Genomic DNA, 18,340 nt, shown 5'->3' with positions numbered 1-18,340 from the left:
GAAAGAAGCCAAGTGAGCTACCACTGTAAATCTAATGTACATATATGCAGTAAATGTTAATTGTCCCACTCAAATTTTAATATACAATTAAGCAACATTGAAACAGAAAATTTGGCCTCAAGCAACACTGACCTCTCTAAATTGAAGAATAAACCTTTCAAGGGCAAAAGTTGGTGCCCTATACATTGCATACAAGTGCACATAACTAAGGTAAGTGAAGATGGAGTTGGGGGTAGAGATGAAACCAAAGAATAGGAGTAACCAAAATTCTATATCTATGTAATGTTTTACAGGAGCAATTGGAAATGCTAAACGAAAGAGAAAACTCAAGACGGTGGCTAATCTCTCCCCACGCTTGTAACAACACTGTACAGACTCCCCTCCACCAATAGTTACGAAATTCAACAATCGAATTGCCTGTTAGATCATCTCTCATGTCGAAGTTGTACAGAGGTGTCATTTGAAGCAAAGCACATGCTCAAGCAATATCTTGTAGATCATTGTAGGAGTCAAAATGCCATGATGATCTCAGAAGAGTCATGATCCATTTACAGCCATTTCAGGTGATGATTTTGGAGGTATTAATGGATAGTCCTCTCCTCTCTGCCTATTATCAGGAGAAGTGTGCATGCTTTCAGAATAACTTTTAGGACCATTTGGTTCTCGGTGGTCATGATTATCCAAATCAGCACTCCCATTATCAGTAGAATTCCCTTTCTCCTCGTGGTTGGACTCGACAGATTTCTCATCCCCATCTGAGCATGGACCATCTTGTACTGTACTATCCATCTTTTTAGAGGGTAAAACTGCTTGACTTAAGGTTGAGCATAAAGCAGCAAAAACACTGTCTCGAGACTTTGAACCTTTAGCAATACGCTGCAACCTTTTTGGCTCAGGCTCTTCTATCTGCAACAGCTTACGTTTCAACGGGAAAGACTCCACTGACCCATCTTCATCAGAATTATCTGACTGCTTCCTAGGTGGTGGCTTATAATCTTCATCATCCTCATCATCATCATAATCAACAAGCCCCCCAGATCTGAAGAACAGGAGTCTCAAAATATGTTCCCTTAGTTTAATAAATCCAGATTCCAGCAGTAACAGTTACTTACCTCACAGGTGAGACGCTTGGAGCAGATCCATTAGGCAAGGCCGGCTGAGACTGCGCTCTACTTGCATTAGTCACGAATGCTGAGGCAGAATCTTCCTCGTCACTGAAGGATACACATATTCAGTGTACCATATATAACATTTTTACATGCAAAAAAGTAAAGGCCTACCTCTCTTCATTGAAATATTCTTCTTCTTCTTTCTCTAAACCACGGTCTTCAACTCGTTTCCTAGGGTCGTCTAATAGATTGCCGATACTTCTCGTTCCTTCACTGTCTAGAGACTACAAAAGACCCAAAACCATTATGAGAGCCAAGTATCACTATCAAGAGTGTAATGGTGAACAACAGGCCCAATGAATAATACCTGCTCATATTTAATTTTCAATGAGTGGATCGATGTCAACTTTTCAAACTTGACTAGTTCATCCCAGAATGAGTCGACTAAATACTTGAGCAATGTCTTCAAGTTATCCTGCATTATATCATGTCAGATCCTAAGAAATAAAGAAGCCATGTCACATTTAACTTTTGCAGTCTAAGCAGGTCAAGGAAGTAAGATGCAACCTTACGAATATGCTCAAAAAGTTCAAGAACAGCTGAGTTTAGAAGATTGTAGCGATCTCCATTAGCAACAAAGACATCAACAACAGGTTTTAGGAGATTGTGCTTTGCTATGTAGTTCATCAAATTCTCATCCTGCAGTTCGTAGTCAGAAGAATTCTAATATATTCACAAATATACAGAAGGGAAACACTCAATGATGAACATAAAAATATACTTCACAGTTCAGTCTGCCAAATTTGTAGCTTATTGGTGGCCATGTGAAATGACATAAGAAGAAGAGAGAAACTCTAGCCGAAATTGGTTGGTTATACATGAAAAGAGGAATATCGACTCATGGTTAACCATGTTTTTGTGTACGTAATTTGCATCTCCTTGATGCCTTTCTAATACAACATCTTACTTCATAAAAAAAAAAAAAAAAAACTCAATCATAGTGAACTTACTTCAAACCTACTAATCTATCTCACAAGTTCTGGTTACCAGGGATTTTAGTACATGTAAACTTAATTGATGCACATAAAATCACAGGGTAGAGGATTTAATTAGAGGGTGAAAATTTATCTGTGCTGCTAGAAGAGCTTCATCGTCTTACTTTTACAATTTTTTGTTGCACAAAATCTTACATAATATCAAAAAGTTAATTACTAGATCGAAGTTTGGATTTGATTCTTAATTTTGATCACCCCCTATTCTACGCCTCAGTGGACTATAGGAGTCTAAGGCGGTGTTTGGATTAGCTTATTCATAGGTACTTTTGGCTTTTAAGCACTTTTTTGGTTTTAGAGGTGTTTGGAAAAGTTGAAAAGTTCTTTTAAGCACTCACCTTTAGGCCAAAAAAGTTCAAAAATAAGCCAAAAGTAGGGCATCCCCTACTTATGGTTTTTAGCTTTTGACTTATAAGTTGCTTTTTATAATCTTATCCAAACAGCGCACTAAAGTACTTACTTACTTCAAGTCTTTGCAGTTTTACCTAGTTATTATAAGATAAAAACCTGCATAAGATAGGGTTATTAAAAAATAAACTTGCATAAGATAGCTACCAGTTTCATTCAACATTAACCAAGTCTCTTGGGCAATCATGAACTCATGAATCACCACAAGACAAACAGAACAAGACAGAAATATGGAGGATCACTAAAAGGAAAATTACAGCCCCGTCTACAGTGCTATGCGAAAAGCCTTTTATTTTAATGACCCAGACATTCCCTGCAAAATTAGCTAGCCCAATCCCAGTTGGAGCACAAGTTCGAACTCATGACATACGCCTACCACGTATACCGCGCTATACTTCATTTATCGTTTGACCAAGGGCCAAGGCCTTGGGGGCTACTTATATTAAAACATGTAAGAGCATTTAACGGGGTAAAACATTCACCATAGAGGACAAATAAATCAAAACTTGATCAATTCAGTCATGTCCACAGACAACACTCTCTTGCTTAATAGAAGTAACAACTCACATTGCGAGAAATAAGAGTTCTCATAAATCTAACAGCAGCAACTACCAGGTACTTCTCTTTTCTTCGAGTAAGAAACAGAACTTTATCTATCACATTATTAAGAAGAAAGTTGCACCTGAAACACAGAAAAGATATCCACATTAAATCAAATAATCAAATTTAGCATTTAAGAACCAAGTAATTCCATACCAAGATGAGAAGATTACTTTATTCTGTAAGGATGGTGCACGATACAAAAACATAGGAGATCACAAATATTTAGTAGTATTTCAGGCTTGACACTACTTTGCTTTCCAGTTCCTCCATCAAAACTCTCAGAGTTACTGACAGCTTGGGTGATACCATCCGTCGGGCAAGATGATGTTATAACATCAATGAGTTGACTTAAGTGCTTCTCGTAGAAGATTTCAACAATGTTCTCTTTCTGGAACAAAATTAAAAGAAAACAATAAAAACAAGACTTCAAAATAGTTGTTGAAATGTAAGAACAATAAGATAAGAGACCCTTTTGCTTATTTTTTATGTGTCGAACACATTGTGCGGGAGGGGGGATCTTTGCAAAGCCAAGAACCCAAAAATTTCATTTCATAATAAGGGATCGTGAAACGTAAACTCCGAATCTCTGCATACTCTGATGCCATGTGGATTATGTGAACCACCTCATCAAAGACCTTATGCAATTGAAGAGGAGACACGTGCATTTTCTTGTTTTTTTCTCAAACAATAGCAATCGAATACTTCAAAAAGCAATTAAGTCACAAAAAAAACTAATCCCCATCCCAAAGCACAAGGGAATTAAATTGGAGATACTTTGTTTTTCGATAACCGGAAAATCTGTTGCTTCTAGTTTTGAAACTAGGTGGACAATGGGTAGACTCCTTTAACCTTTTCCATTTAACTACCAAACTTGATCCAGAGCAGGATTAAAGCTCATTGCGTGTGCCTGCCACATATCCTGTGTTGTGCTACCTTTGCCCTTGAACCGAAGCCCTGGGTAATCAAGTTTGCAGATGCTGAACCGCCTAAAATAGTAGTGCCTCCACAGGCAGATACTAAACCACCTATAGCAGTAATGCCTCTACAAGTTCAAATTACCCATAGGAATATCTTTAGAACTTCAGAAAGGAGAGAAAATATGGTACCAAAACGAGTTTCTTCCCCCCAGTGTCCACTGATTCCGTCTTCCTCTATAATCCAATCCTTAATCCTAACCCCCCTACATTTGCAAACAAGCACTAGACAACAACAACCATGTCCCCTGTGTAATCCCACAAAGTGACAAAGTGAGGTCTGGGAGGGTGGTGTATGCACAGCCTAACCCCTACCTTGTGGAGGTAGAGAGATTTCCGATAGAACCTCAGCTCAAGTACCACACATCAAAATCAAGAAAAGGAAATACAGTAATGAAGAAACCATAGAGAAAATAATGGAGAAAAGAACAGTAGCAACAACAAATAATACGATAACCGAAGCATAGGAAACAACAAGTAAATAAAATTGAAGCATAGGGTAGTAAGAGAGTACTAATAATAATACTAATAAGGGACCTACTAACCTTCTACCATAATCCTTGACTTCCATATCCTCCTATCTAGAGTCATGTTCTCGGTAAGCTACATGTGTGCCATGTCAACTAATCACCTCTCCCTAATTCTTTTTCGGCCTACATCTACCTCTCCTAATTCCCACCATAGCTATCTCCTTACTGGGGCATTGCGCGTCTCCTCTACCCATGCTCAAACCATCTCGGCCTTGCCTCCTCATCTTGTCCACCACGGAGGCCACACCCACCTTGACCCAAATATCTTCGTTCCTAATCCTATCTCTCCTAATATGCCCACACATACATCTAGGGAACAAGCAGTAGACGTGATCAGAATATTGTAAGGCAGTAGCTCCACTTAGACAGGTCAGATATTATCAGTATCTAGGGAACAAGCAGTAGACGTGATCAGAATATTGTAAGGCAGTATCTCCACTTAGACAGGTCAGATATTATCAGGTAACAAACAACAACAAACAGTGTAATCCCACAAGTGGAGGTCAGATATTATCAGTTCGAAATAGAATTTGTTAAAGATCACTCACCATCACTATACTTGGGAAGACATAAGAGACAAAATGCTAGATCCATAAGGAAAAAAGCACATTGAACATTATGTTCGAAGTGCTAACCCGGTCATTAACTTGACTACCCAGATTTTTTTGGACAAGGTACTAAAATTTAACTACCCTGAAAAAATAAAAAGCTAGAACTGTTGTGGCAAAACCAGAAAAGCTATAAGCAAAGCACCTGTGATCCTGATGCATATGAATCCAAGAGACTGCGCAGAATTTCAAGAAATTGGCAATGCATATCATCCTCAAAATCTGTTAGCATACCTTTGACCTGCAAATTTGAAGCATGCTATTACTTACTTCGAGTACCTTCCATGGTGGCACTAAAATTAACAAATATGGTCTAAGCCACAAAAAGGACATGTCTTTCTGCTAAAATTACAAAAATATCCAGCATAGGTAACAGAAAACATCAAAAAAATGAGAAATGGAAGAAAGACCAAATACTTCTTTTTTTTGATAAAGAGAAAGACCAAATACTTCTCCAACACCATTTGATAGTAACATAAAGCCAAGAAAAAAGAAGATGTGTACTAAAATTAACAAATATGGTCTAAGCCACTGCAAGGACTTGTCTTTCTGCTAGAATTACAAAAACATACAGCATAAGGAAACAGGAAATGTCCAAAAAGATGAGAAATGGAGGAGAGACCAACCACTTATCCAATTATTTATATCATGAATCAAGCACCACATTCACAGCATAGAATAACTTACCATTCATACATGACAGAAGATGCCTCAGAAGAACATGTTGGAGGGGGCAGGCATTAGATATCAAAACGCATATATTGAAGCACATCATTGCAAAAATAAATAAATATTACATGAATGAATGCATCTTAAGAGAAGGTAACCAACAGCCAGAGTCACACTGATATACTGGATATTCCATTAGTCTCCACCATCAGGCAAAAGTTGATGTAAAATTCCAAGGAAAAGAAGAGAAGAAAAAAACAAAATTTTGCTCACCAGAAGCCCAAACAGTGCAAGACCTTCCTGGCGAATTACATAAGACCGCAGAAGATTTGGATCTTGATTCAAGAAAAGAATGAGGATGTCTGTCCTGCATCAGTTAGAATCATTTTGGATGAGAATTTCAGGGAAGCAAAAACTACAATCATTTAAAAAGACGAAAGGAAAAGGAAAAGAGTCTACTTGCTAAAATATAACGATATGTCCATTACCCCGTCAGGACTAGCTTCTTGTCTTGGCTCTCCAAAACATCAGCTATGATATCGAATATGCCTTCGTTAATAAGATCCCTGCAACCATAATAGTATTTGTAGTTCTATCAACTCCATTTGCTATGAAAGCAACATAAGATATATTAGACTGATATTAATACAAAAGATGCAGCATGTGACGCATACCTAAATAGACGATGTTGCTGGCCCACCTGCAAACTCTTACTCAAAGTACAAAACTCATGCAAAAAGTGCACCTGCCCAATCCAAGAAAAGGAAATAACAAGTAAAGTAATGATGAGACTAGAAATATCCTTTCCCAGATCTCCCGATAAACATTAGAATAAGGAACAAAAAAGTAAAAGGTGATAATACTACCAACATTTCAAGAATAACTGACAAAGGAGTGCACTAAAAAGGAATATCATTAGCGCAAGAACATGCCAAATGTTAGGAACAGGTTTTTGGATTCATAGTGAAACAAAAGACAATAATTGTTAGCACATCACAGAACAAACTGGACTACAGGAAAGTAGCATCAGTAGTAAAACTAATGTTAAACAGACGCAAGGATATATAAGTTTACCAATTGCACTCCCACCTAAGCTCAAGGTTTTCCTACATTTCCATTAAACAAATTTTATATCTGACAAGATGAGTAATAAGAGGGGAGAGGATCTTGACACAATCAGATCCCTAGAGGAAAGGGTGGAGCTCGATTTTTTGTCAAAAAAAAAGGGTGGAGCTCAAGTACTTCTCACCAGTTGGCTTAATAATAAAATTTTACTTTCAGTTGTCAAAATAAATTTTCACCAGTTGATTCTAGACCCCAAATCTAGCCTACACAGAATTATTAATCCATAGGTTGAAGGAGACGATCCTGGATTCTACTCAGATTCCTCCCCAGCTTGTATTAGAACTCATAACCATAATGCCGGTCAGGACCAAGATGCACAAAACACACGCACCATTTACATTTAAAAATATATGGATTTTTGCATAATATTGGGGGGTTTGGGGTTTGGGGGTTGGGATAATCAATTACCCTCAAGTTTCTGCTTTAAACAATTCAAATTTAATGAGAAAACAGCAAGCAAAGAAAATATAAGAGAATGACCAACCAAAACAAAAAATAGATGAGTCCAATGACTAAACGAACAAGCAATTATCAAAAGCTGACAACATAATGAACAATTAAATGTCTTCTGAGAAAAAAGAAAAAGAAACCAACTAATAGCTGCAATGCAACAGAGGCAACCCAAAATAAAGAGGAAACAACAATTTTCTTTACCAAATTTTTCTTTGATTCTGCAGATGTAGAAGGCAACTTTAACTTTCCAAGCAAATCCTGAATGAAGGTGCTATCATCTTTTAAGAGAGATACAACCTATGTCAAAACCAAACAGTCAAGAACTATATTAACCAGAAGAAACAACATTTTAACTTCAGGAAGAAAATCTTACAACTGCATTGTTTGAATGGATTATGGAATTAAGGTTTGCAACTATTGCATCATCCAACACTCTAGGCAAAATGGCATCCTGAAAGTAAGCCCACAAACTGTAAGTTACATTGATAGTATAAGGATGTCATCTAAAAAGTAAAAAAACATAATCACCTTAAGATAGCCAACTCGGTATGTTTGATGTATCTTCGATAGGACTATCGAATCTTTAATAGATATAGCCTAACACACCCACAAGGAAATAACAGATATCAATAAATGCGAACTGAACTAACATTGAAGACATTTCAGCAAACATTCCTTAGAGGTACTATTGCAGCAGGAAGAAAAGGAGTAGAAAAGAAACAGTGTACCTCCTTAAAGACCACATGCTCTTTGAGAAAATTGCGATGATGAACATGAGGAGCATCTGGATCATCTGTTGACCAAAATATGAATCAGGTCGTCAGGACATTCCAAAATGAGATCAATGTCTTCAGAGTAAGAGGTTGGAGTAAGGGGTTGGCCATTCAGTATATAATAATTAAACAAAGAGTTCTATAGGAATTAAAAAAAGACATTTTAACTAAAAGTTGAAAGCAATAGGATCAAAAACGTACATTCAAGACACCCAATAATATCTATTATCAGCTCATCACCAAATATTTTTTCAAAGATCTGAGTGCTATTGAGCATCACTGCAAGAAACCATTTCATGCTGATTAATCAAATCCCACAAAACAAGCAAAAGCATACCCAAAAGAAAATGGGAGACAAGTAGGAAATACTAACTGATTCCTCTCACTATTTTGAAGATAATGTGAAGATTCTCAATATTCTCCAGATCTTCGGAAATCCTAAATAAATCCATCAGCTTACGGAAAAAAACTTGCTGCAGAACAAAAGAACCCGGCTCAGTACGATTCACCCATTAATCCGGAAAACAAGAAGACAAATGATTAAACAAGTAATTTTTAACATGAACAGAAATCAATAAAAAAGCGAAACACTTGTCTTGTTCCGCCCTTTTTGGGATAGGAGTAGGGAGGGCTCCTCTCCCGTTTTTCTCGTCTTATATATAGCGTCAGAAACTCCTCGAGAGTTCACCACTAACTTGAATAGAATACTGCACTTTGCATAAAGAATTTTCACAAACAGTACAAAAGAGTCGTCATTTCCAACTATTCCAAGACTTGTAAAAGGATGAAGGAGGCATGCAAGGAGACAGCAGTGACTGAAGATCTTTCAGAGTTTTGCCAGCAACAGAAAAATCTTTACACATCCAGAGCGAGTAGTGGACCCATGTTGAGCTACCAGCTGGCCCAGATTGTTTTCAGTTTGATAGGAAAAGAGCCAAAGTGGTGAAAACCAGGAGGGGTGAAGAGGGGTGGGGGAAGGGCACTGGCAGTACAGACTACTAACCTGTACATATAGCCACAACTTTAAAGGCAGAGAAAAGTTTACTATACCAATCAAAATTTTACATCTAGCTTACCCAAAACAAAGTTATAATCAGCTGATGGTTCAGTTCCAATTTTTCCAACTTATCTATAACAGATAATCGAGTTCTCATCCAGTTTTTGTTAATGTACTTGATAATTGCTTCAAAAAGGTGAACACTGGACATCTATGTTTTCAAATGGGTAATGAATACGACAGCAATTAATTCTGAAGCTGACATGCTCGAAGCAATTTCACAACCATCACTAATCTTCAATTTCTTTGTTAGGAGGAAGATATTACTAATGCTAATTTGAGGTCATGAAATCCCTCATTCCAATGACAATTAATTGTCCAAAAAGAAGTCAAGCTTAGAGAACTGCAAGATTCATGAAGCTCACATCGTTCAATATTAGTTCGGTAACACGCAACTGATCAGCAATGCCACCCTCTACAACCGTCTGCAAGTCAAACAATTAACAACATTTTCAGAAAACAGTAAACAGTATGAAAAGATTTGCACGACTTGAAGTGTATTGCCTTCACACACAAAAGCAAACAGAGCTTTTCCTATATTATATACGCTATACCTTTTAATTTTTACATGCTTTTTTTTTTTTGCACCCAAGGGTGTGGTCAATGAAGTGGTTGAGAACCCTAAGGTCTCAGATTAAAAACTCAGCAGAGACAAGAAAAAAAACTAGGTGATTCTTCCCATTTGTCCTAGCCTTGGTGGACAGAGTTACGTTGGTACATGTTGCTAGTGGGATGTATCCTGTGGTATTAGTCAAGGTGTGTGAAAGCTGGCCCGGACACCACGGTCATCAAAAAAGAATTAAATATTTTTTTGGTTAGTATTGAGAAAGCAATCCCCACCCCCGCCCGTTGATTACTAAGGCACACCCTCAAGTGCAACTTAGAGATTTGGTAATTATCAAGGCAATATAAGAAAAAGACATTTCAACTATTTTAAGATAATAAATGTTGAAAGGATGACAAAGATAAACCTTTAATATCAAGGGAAGCGTAGAAAGCTCAACGGGGGGTAACTCCTTCAAATCACTATTGACACTATGAAATGTCTCATCTGAAAATAGTAAAAGAAAAGAACAAGAGAAACAAATAAGTCATGCACATAAAACCTTTTTCCAACAGGTATGAAAAAATTAGTCAACAAAAATATCAACAGTTATTTGTAAGCACAAGAGAGCCCAATGATAGGTGTCCCAGAAGTAGGAGAGAAACCGTGTGGACCTATTTTTGTAAAAGGCAGCAATTTATTCTTTCCCTGTCATCATCCTTCTAAATTTTACTCTTCTTTTCCAAAAACACTCAAGACTACACCATGTGTTATCATGTGACTCATGTCTCTCCACTGGAGGATCTCTGCTAAAGGTGGACAACAGAACATACCCTCAAAACCCCCATTTGTCAGTTAATTGAAAATGTCGAAAATGAAATGTGAACTTGAGAAACAAACTTGGTAATATCTCTGGAAGCTAATTTCTATATTTTGTAATTAAGCAGGAGTACAATATCAATACATATAAAGTTAAAAGTGATCCTTGACAATTAACACTTCGCCAAGAAAATAAGAACAAAGGAAGAACTCTACCACTCAAACTACAAAATACACATAATAAATCATTACAGATTTATATATCTTAGCTTCACGCCTAAGCAATAGAGTATATCTGTATAGAACACCAGTATACAAGAAGTATACCAAAAAGTAGAAAAGCTTACAAAAAGATATGTCTTTCTATGAATGGCACCTATTTTTTTTATTTTTAAGTTTAAATACCGAGAAATCCATCTAGAGCACAACCCTTAAGACAAACACAACCTTCAAAACTCGAGAGATGATGGGCACACCCCTCCACCCTTCTCCATTTAAATACTAGGCTTAGTCTTGGCATAAGGCTTGACCCCATGACCTAAGCCACAATCTCCCTCAACCTTTGCCAAGTGAGCTAAGCTGTGCAGGGCAACTTACATTTAATCTTCTATACCTACAGCAACCTCGTGGGTGCACCAAAAGGAAATAAAGAATAAGAAGCTATTTCACAAGTGTAAAAAATCCATCTCTATTCCATCAAAAGCTCTTATATTTTTCTCTCCCCATATAGTACATATAAGTATTAGTGAAGTAACATCGCATGCCCTGCATCTTCTCGTTTGTCTAGGAAAAGTCTAGCTAAACAATACTTTTTTGAAGGAGAATTGCTATAGCATGCTATTTTTCAATGCACCCAGAGGATTGCGGTGAAGCAACCCAATATTGTCAATAACACATCTCGTTTGACTCTGCCTAAAATCATCAATAATGCACCTTAGATAAACTAATTTTGGTTCCCAGCATCAAAATTTATACACATCATGACAATAGCAATTAAGTGTTTAATAATAGCAACTGAATTATTCGTCGGGAAACATTTTCATGCTAAATCATGATAATTGCAATTGAGTTTTACATTTCCTGTTTGGCTATTGAACCACATAATGCTAACCCAAGTAGATTAATCTCATTTCATTTTGATTAATTGGAGAAAAATAGACCGAAACTTTTCAATGTACACACTGCATATATCCTCATGGGGCCAGAAATATGACTATTCCCACGTGAGTACTATATTCACAGACAAACTTTTGAAACTCAGCATCATGGGAACTCAATAATGTTCCATTTGTCAAGTGTACAAATAGATTACTCTATAGACTCACTGTTAAGACTACTGAAGTGCATGTTCCTTTGCACGCTACATATATGGTCCCTACAAAAAACAAAAACAAAAAAAAGACAAGATGTTATCTGCTGGTGTTTCTAACAGCTTCTATAAAATCTAAGCAACCTTATTAATACAAATAGATTAAGGATGGTAGTATAACCAAGAAAAGAGGAGATAAAATACAAAATCAATTTCCAAAAACTTGCCATATATAGGAGCAACCAGTCGTCTCTTGAAAGCTAAGAGCTAGTTCAGTTGAATACTCCGGATCCCTCCAAGATATAATTGTATCTGAATAGAAGAAGATGGTTTCTCATGAAACTGTACACTAACATAACAGAAGTAATAAACAGGAAGAAAGGAGACAAAACTATGGAGCTGGAGGACACCTTCTTGCTTCCGATAGATATCATCTGCACTGATACGGTGCAGAAGCAAAGTCTCATGATCTTCTTCATCAGCTACAAGCAATCCTAGATCTTCTGACCTCTGCATTGACATCCACAATCAGATCCAATAAAAATTAACCCCTCCCAATCAGTGCAAATGACACGTTATTTGTCGACACAAACAAAATGGCATAAGCTGAACATCAATATTCCACGAACACTTACCTCTATATAATCTACAGTAACATGACCTGTTCCTTGATCATCCCATTTCCCATCGTCATTCAGGCGATAGACCTTTACACGCTGCAGTGCAGATGAGACAAAGGTTAATATTACAGAATTGATGTAATACAAGAACAGAATAACGACCAACAGCAAAGCTAAACATATTAGCAGGTAAAGCTGCTTAAAGCTCCTCAGCCTGTAAATAAATCATAGTTGAGACACGGCAGGAAGTTTCTTCTTTCTTTCTTAGAGGTTTTTGTGTGTGTGTGTGGGTGGGGGGGGGGGGGGGGGNNNTAAACAAAATATACAGAGATAGAGCTACAAGAATGTAGAAGAATATCTACATTGGTCTCCAGAAAGGCGCACAGAACAAAAGATGCTACAAACTACACAAATATTCCAATCCTTCCTGCACACCTGAATTGGAGACAATATTTCAGCTGGGAACGACAAACCAAACTTAGTTCCCTCGTGTAACGAATTTGCACCTTATAAAAAATAACGGGTAGCCTAATCGTGCCTTAATTAACTGTAGTACATCTTTTATTTTAATAAAAGAGACATCACATATCTTTTTTTTTCTGCAGAAAACTGGATAGAGTTTAATACCCAAAAAAAAAAATCCCTTTTGAGAAAAGGTAATTGTAGTTTAATGCCCAATCTCACATCCAACAGAATACAATTACTCCCTCCACGACAAGTATCAGATGGTCAAGTTACTGGTATAAGAATAGGAAATGCAATAACCATCTATATTTTCAAATGACCTAACCAGGTAATATCCTACATCAGCATAAGGTCACCTCTACTGTCATGTCGACTGATACACAAAGAAATTTTACCATTCTAACAAACTCTACACTAAATGTGGCTCTTGATATCAATCTGTTGATCAACAAACATGTCACAATTCCAATACAACTAGAGTAAGCTATGAAGATCCACAATATCCATTTGCTCATTCCAATGCTAAATAAAATGCCTCAAAGACAAATTAGGCTCCCTAAATGAATCTTAACTATTTGGTACCACCTTTAAATATTCTTTAAAACATGATATTCTATTCTTAGCTACTGTTGCAAGTCAAGAGCAGAAGCAGACGGAGAATCATAACAACCAGCATATGGTGGGCTATTTGGAGGGAAAGAAATCCTAGGTGTTAAGAGAAAATAGAGAATAGTATACACACACACACACATATATATACATATATACACACACACAGAGTTACAATTTTCCAAAAAATAAAATAGCATGTTTGCCAGAGCTTCTGGGAAACCCAAAGTGCTTATTTTATTTAGAAATGTTTTTGAGTAGTAGCAGAAGTTGTTTTTCAGAAGCTAAAAAAGTTTTTTTCCCTGAAGCACTTTTGAAACCTTGACCAAGCACAAATTGTAGATCTAACATTGGCCAAAGGATTTGACAAGACTTCCCAAATGAAATTTCCAGACACAAACTGCTATTTTTTTTATGAAGTAGAGGCATATAAATAACAAAAGCATCGAGGAAATGCGTAGGTTACAAAATAAAGGAAGAACAATCTGTCAAAAGACAAGGGAGCTGATAAATTCCGTAAAAGAGTATGGGCTATTCTCACTTGATCGGAAAAAAAAGTCAAGGCTGTTCTCCAAAAGCCTTTTTACTGCAAAAGCACTTCTGACAAAAAAGCATTTCTCAAAATAAGCAGATTATGGAAGCTTTACAAACAGGATTAAGTCTTCATTAATTCTGAGAGGTTTTAGGCACTTTGAGGGAACTTCCAATGTGTGATTATAGGTTTCTTCGCCTCCTTTTATTACTTTTTTCTTAATAAGTAATGAAAAGTTCTCCTTTATTACCTTCAATCATCTTATTGTTAAACACCTACCAATCGGTGGATTTGGAAGTTTATGCAAGATAAGACCTAATAATCTCTAGCAATCTTCTCCGATTTCATCCTCTATATTTGCTCTTTGCATCTTCTACCAGATCTAAACAATTTTCATATTATTTTTTGATAAATAAATAGAGCACAAAAATTCATGTCACCGAAAATGGATCATTTCTAATATGTCCAATCTTGATTTATTGTAAACCATCTCTTCATTATACAGAAGAAAATATTATTAATGTACAAGGACAAGCACTAAACTAATGTTAGACATAACAAAATGGGAGGCCCATATATACAAAATACAAATACAAATCAAATGACATTCATCGTGTGGACACATTAAGCCTCGGACACCCACATTTACACCCATATGTCATTGTTGTTTCCATATAATCGTGTTGGTCTTTATAAATTTGCATAAAATGTTGTTAGGTATCATCTTCTTTTTTGAGAATGATATGCTGCTAGGTATCTTTTGGTCATATAGTAGTCTTGTAATACTCCATTTTTCAACCATATTTTTTAAATGACCGTGGTGTCCGCCCAGCTTTTGCGCACCTCAACCCACTTCAACCATATTATTCTAATTCAATGTGTTACATCTTCATCTATGATCCATCACATCATTCTTCCGGAAGACTAAAGCCCACACATTTAGGTTGTCAGCATTTAGGCACAAACAATCCTAAATTATCTAATTCACGATCATTCTTCTTATCCTAAAACCCTTGCACAATTAAGTGCTTCTCACAACCAAACTTCCAGCCTACTCCCTCACATGTTAAACTTCAAACAATCTATCAAAGCTACACATCTCCACAAAAAACAACACCAGCTAGCCAGACTTGTTCAATTTATGCCCTCGTTTATCCCAGACATTGTTTAACCTCACAAAAGGTGGAGGATGTTGAATATTGTGTGTCAATACAAAGACAAAATTGATTCTTTCTTTGAGCAGTGTATTAAGACAAAAATAGCTTTGTGATCTATCACATTAAGTTCACTTTCTTGTTCCCTCAATAACATAACAAGATCCCTAATGAGACTGTACACAATTTTCAATTCTTTTTTTCCACAAAAAATCCAGGGAAATACAAACTAACCATCAATGCCACCAACTCAGAAAGTCCCATGGTATGGGAAAATTTTCTCCTGACGCCTAACGAAAAAGTTGACTTTTAGATTCTAACATACAAATCAACAATGCAGGTTCATTTTCAGTAAGACTGATCAGTACCGAAACAACATAACTTAGTCTAATATCAACTGCAGAGGGATGAATATTATAGATAACAAAACCCATAAGAATTCAACAGGATACAAAGCAAACATAGAAGACATAATATTCCACCTTGCCACAAGTACCTTCTGAAATGAAACTGAACCAAAACATAAATGCTAGAGTAGCACTGCAAAAAAAACCCAGCAAATATGATTTTTTGAGCTCAGCTACCTTCATCCAAATCCCCAAGGCTTTGACATGTGTCCAAAAGTGAAATACTTTTTTGGTAACGGATATATTCTGAGACAGGTTATGTATTTCTAGCTCAAACGAAAAGACAACAACAAAAGCAAGTTCCCCTCGGACCCACTTCATAAATACTCATACCTAGAAATCCCCTAAACCAATGACTCAAAGTTTGAAATTCACTGTATAATTGGCTTTCTCCACGATAAAAGAAAAAAATTGACTCCAACTCAAAATATAGCCGGTACCAGGTCCCAAGTCCCAATAAAGAAGTTTCACAATACCTTAGCAGCCAAAATGAACAATACACAGTCAAATTCTAGTTAAATATCCAATTCCAGCTAGTTCAAAATTGAGACGTAATCAATTCCATGATAATTGATTTCAAAGGGAAAAAAAAAAGCTAAATCAGTGTGACTTTAGTCTTTGGGGTTACAAAGCAAAGAAGCGTATTTCGACTGATGAATTCTGTATTTCTAGCTCAAATGCAAAGACAACGACAAAGGCAAATCCCCCTCGACCAGTGGCTCATATTCAAAATTCAGTGTATAATTGGCCCGCCCCTCTACTCCTCTCCACTTCATAAGCACGTTTATCATACTTCTTACCTTAATTTTCAAACCAAAAAAAAAAAAAGTAACCTCACACTCAACCTACAGATGCAAAACATATCCTGTCCAATAAAGGAGTTCCACCTTACCTTAACAGCTAACATAAAATAGTTAAACTAAAATCACATATACTCAAAATCTAGTTAGTTCGGAATTGAGACGTAATCAATTCTATATTAATTAATTTCAAACAAACAAACACAAAAGGAGCTAAATCAGTGTGAATTCAGTCCTTAGGGTTATATAAAGCAAAAGGAACGATTTTTCCAATTGAACAATCAACAAAACTAACCTGCATCGGATTACTAGAGTTTGATGACTTCTCTTGAGCACCCATAGAAACTTCTAGAACCCAAATTTCACTGTGCCTGCTGTTTTCGGGAGAATGATTAAAATTAGGGTTTTTGAGTTGCAAAAAAAGGGGAAAGAGAGGAAGAGATAGAAATGAAGTATTTGAGGTTATTTTGGGTATAAATTCGGGATCAATTCAAAACCCTAACCGCCATTGATGAGTAGTGAATCTTCTCTCTTTCTCTCTCTTCTTTCTCTCTCTCTCTTCGTTTCTTTTTCTTCTGAAGTGTTCGTGCCTGACCTGACCTTTGGGAATACAGAAGCAGTACACTTGCTGATTGTACAAAATGACTTTAATGCCCTTAGATTGTGAGAAAAATATTGGAATTGCCACTGATGAAAAATAATTTATAAAATATTTATATTGAAAAAACTAAAATATATTTATAATAAAAAGGTGTCGGGATTCGTAGAGTAATATGTGCATCACTTTTTTAGAAGCTTTCGGCTTAGAAGTTTGTTCGGCCTTCTTTTTGACTCATCCTTTGTTATGGGCTTCAGATACACCGCCTTAGGATTTGGTGTGCTCGTTGAGGTTTTTCCACCATTGTAGTGAAAGAAAAGCGACTATAATATCATATTTATTACGATTCAATCTTGTAGCATGTATTGTCTGTTTTGGTCGGATGAATCTCGCAAATTTGTCTATTAGACAACGTTATAGCCCAAAAGTGTGTGTACCTATGAACTTGTGGTACGCATTATCAAGTTATGCACTTTCATCTCTCCTTCTGACGTGAGATTCACCTAAAGTGTTATGTACATTGGTTTACCCTCCAATATAAGCATCTTACTATAGCAACTTTAGAATTTTTTATATTCAAATTCACGACATTGTCTACCTATTTGATCGAAGTGTCTTACAATTTAACAATAATAACATATTTATAGTCTCACAAATAGATGAACATATTTTCTGTTAAATTATTTAAAAAACTTTTAGAACTATTAATTTTAAAAATAAACTTACTGCTCAATATTTTTTAATAAAATAAGTCAATTTCTGATCTTGTATTTTTTAATAAAATATGCCAATTTCTGTTCTTGTTTAAAAATTATAGATAATTTTTTCATCTTAATTATAATTTAAAATAAAAATACTAACGAGATAAACAAGACAAATGAGACAAATTAATAAACGATTTAAAAAAAGTATGCATGGTAAAGCAAATCACATAGTGAAATTTATGTCTTTTGAATTAAAACTTTAAATACTAATTTATTCTTCAAGAATCAATTGATTTCGACAACGTTTAAATTAACTTCTCATTATATATTATTATTATTATTATTATTAATATTATTATTATATATCAAGAGGTCTTCACATTCAGTTACAATTTTATTTCTTTAGCTTTTTACCATT

General features: G+C 36.0%; 1 protein-coding gene across 1 annotated transcript; it reads right to left on the bottom strand.

Moving 5' to 3' along the window:
* Positions 1-61: 61 nt before the first annotated feature.
* LOC125863217 (uncharacterized) lies at positions 62-17,213 on the bottom strand. The gene is made up of 24 exons (XM_049543390.1): positions 16,916-17,213; positions 12,669-12,749; positions 12,444-12,543; positions 12,261-12,345; positions 12,050-12,099; positions 10,333-10,412; positions 9,727-9,786; positions 8,678-8,777; positions 8,506-8,583; positions 8,260-8,324; positions 8,060-8,128; positions 7,905-7,982; positions 7,733-7,828; positions 6,628-6,698; positions 6,442-6,519; positions 6,227-6,320; positions 5,430-5,525; positions 3,343-3,560; positions 3,137-3,251; positions 1,677-1,808; positions 1,477-1,584; positions 1,281-1,393; positions 1,113-1,214; positions 62-1,039 (listed from the first exon to the last, which is right to left on the bottom strand). The coding sequence occupies exons 1-24, from the start codon at positions 16,958-16,960 to the stop codon at positions 538-540; spliced, it is 2,616 nt and encodes an 871-aa protein (XP_049399347.1). The 5' UTR covers positions 16,961-17,213; the 3' UTR covers positions 62-537.
* Between the last annotated feature and the right edge of the window lie 1,127 nt (positions 17,214-18,340).

This window comes from Solanum stenotomum, chromosome 4 (genome assembly GCF_019186545.1).
Source record: "Solanum stenotomum isolate F172 chromosome 4, ASM1918654v1, whole genome shotgun sequence".
In the NCBI taxonomy this organism is placed as follows: Eukaryota; Viridiplantae; Streptophyta; class Magnoliopsida; order Solanales; family Solanaceae; genus Solanum; species Solanum stenotomum.
The sequence above is the reverse complement of the archived record's forward strand: the minus strand, read 5'-3'. Positions and strand labels throughout refer to the sequence as shown.

Coding starts and splice junctions, on each gene's coding strand:
- LOC125863217 (XM_049543390.1), bottom strand. CDS start 16,960: ATGGGTGCTCAAGAGAAGTCATCAAACTCTAGTAATCCGATGCAG. Junction 6,321..6,441: donor AAGAAGCTAGTCCTGACGGG/GTAATGGACATA, acceptor TAACTGATGCAG/GACAGACATCCTCATTCTTT. Junction 3,561..5,429: donor CATATGCATCAGGATCACAG/GTGCTTTGCTTA, acceptor ATTTTGTTCCAG/AAAGAGAACATTGTTGAAAT.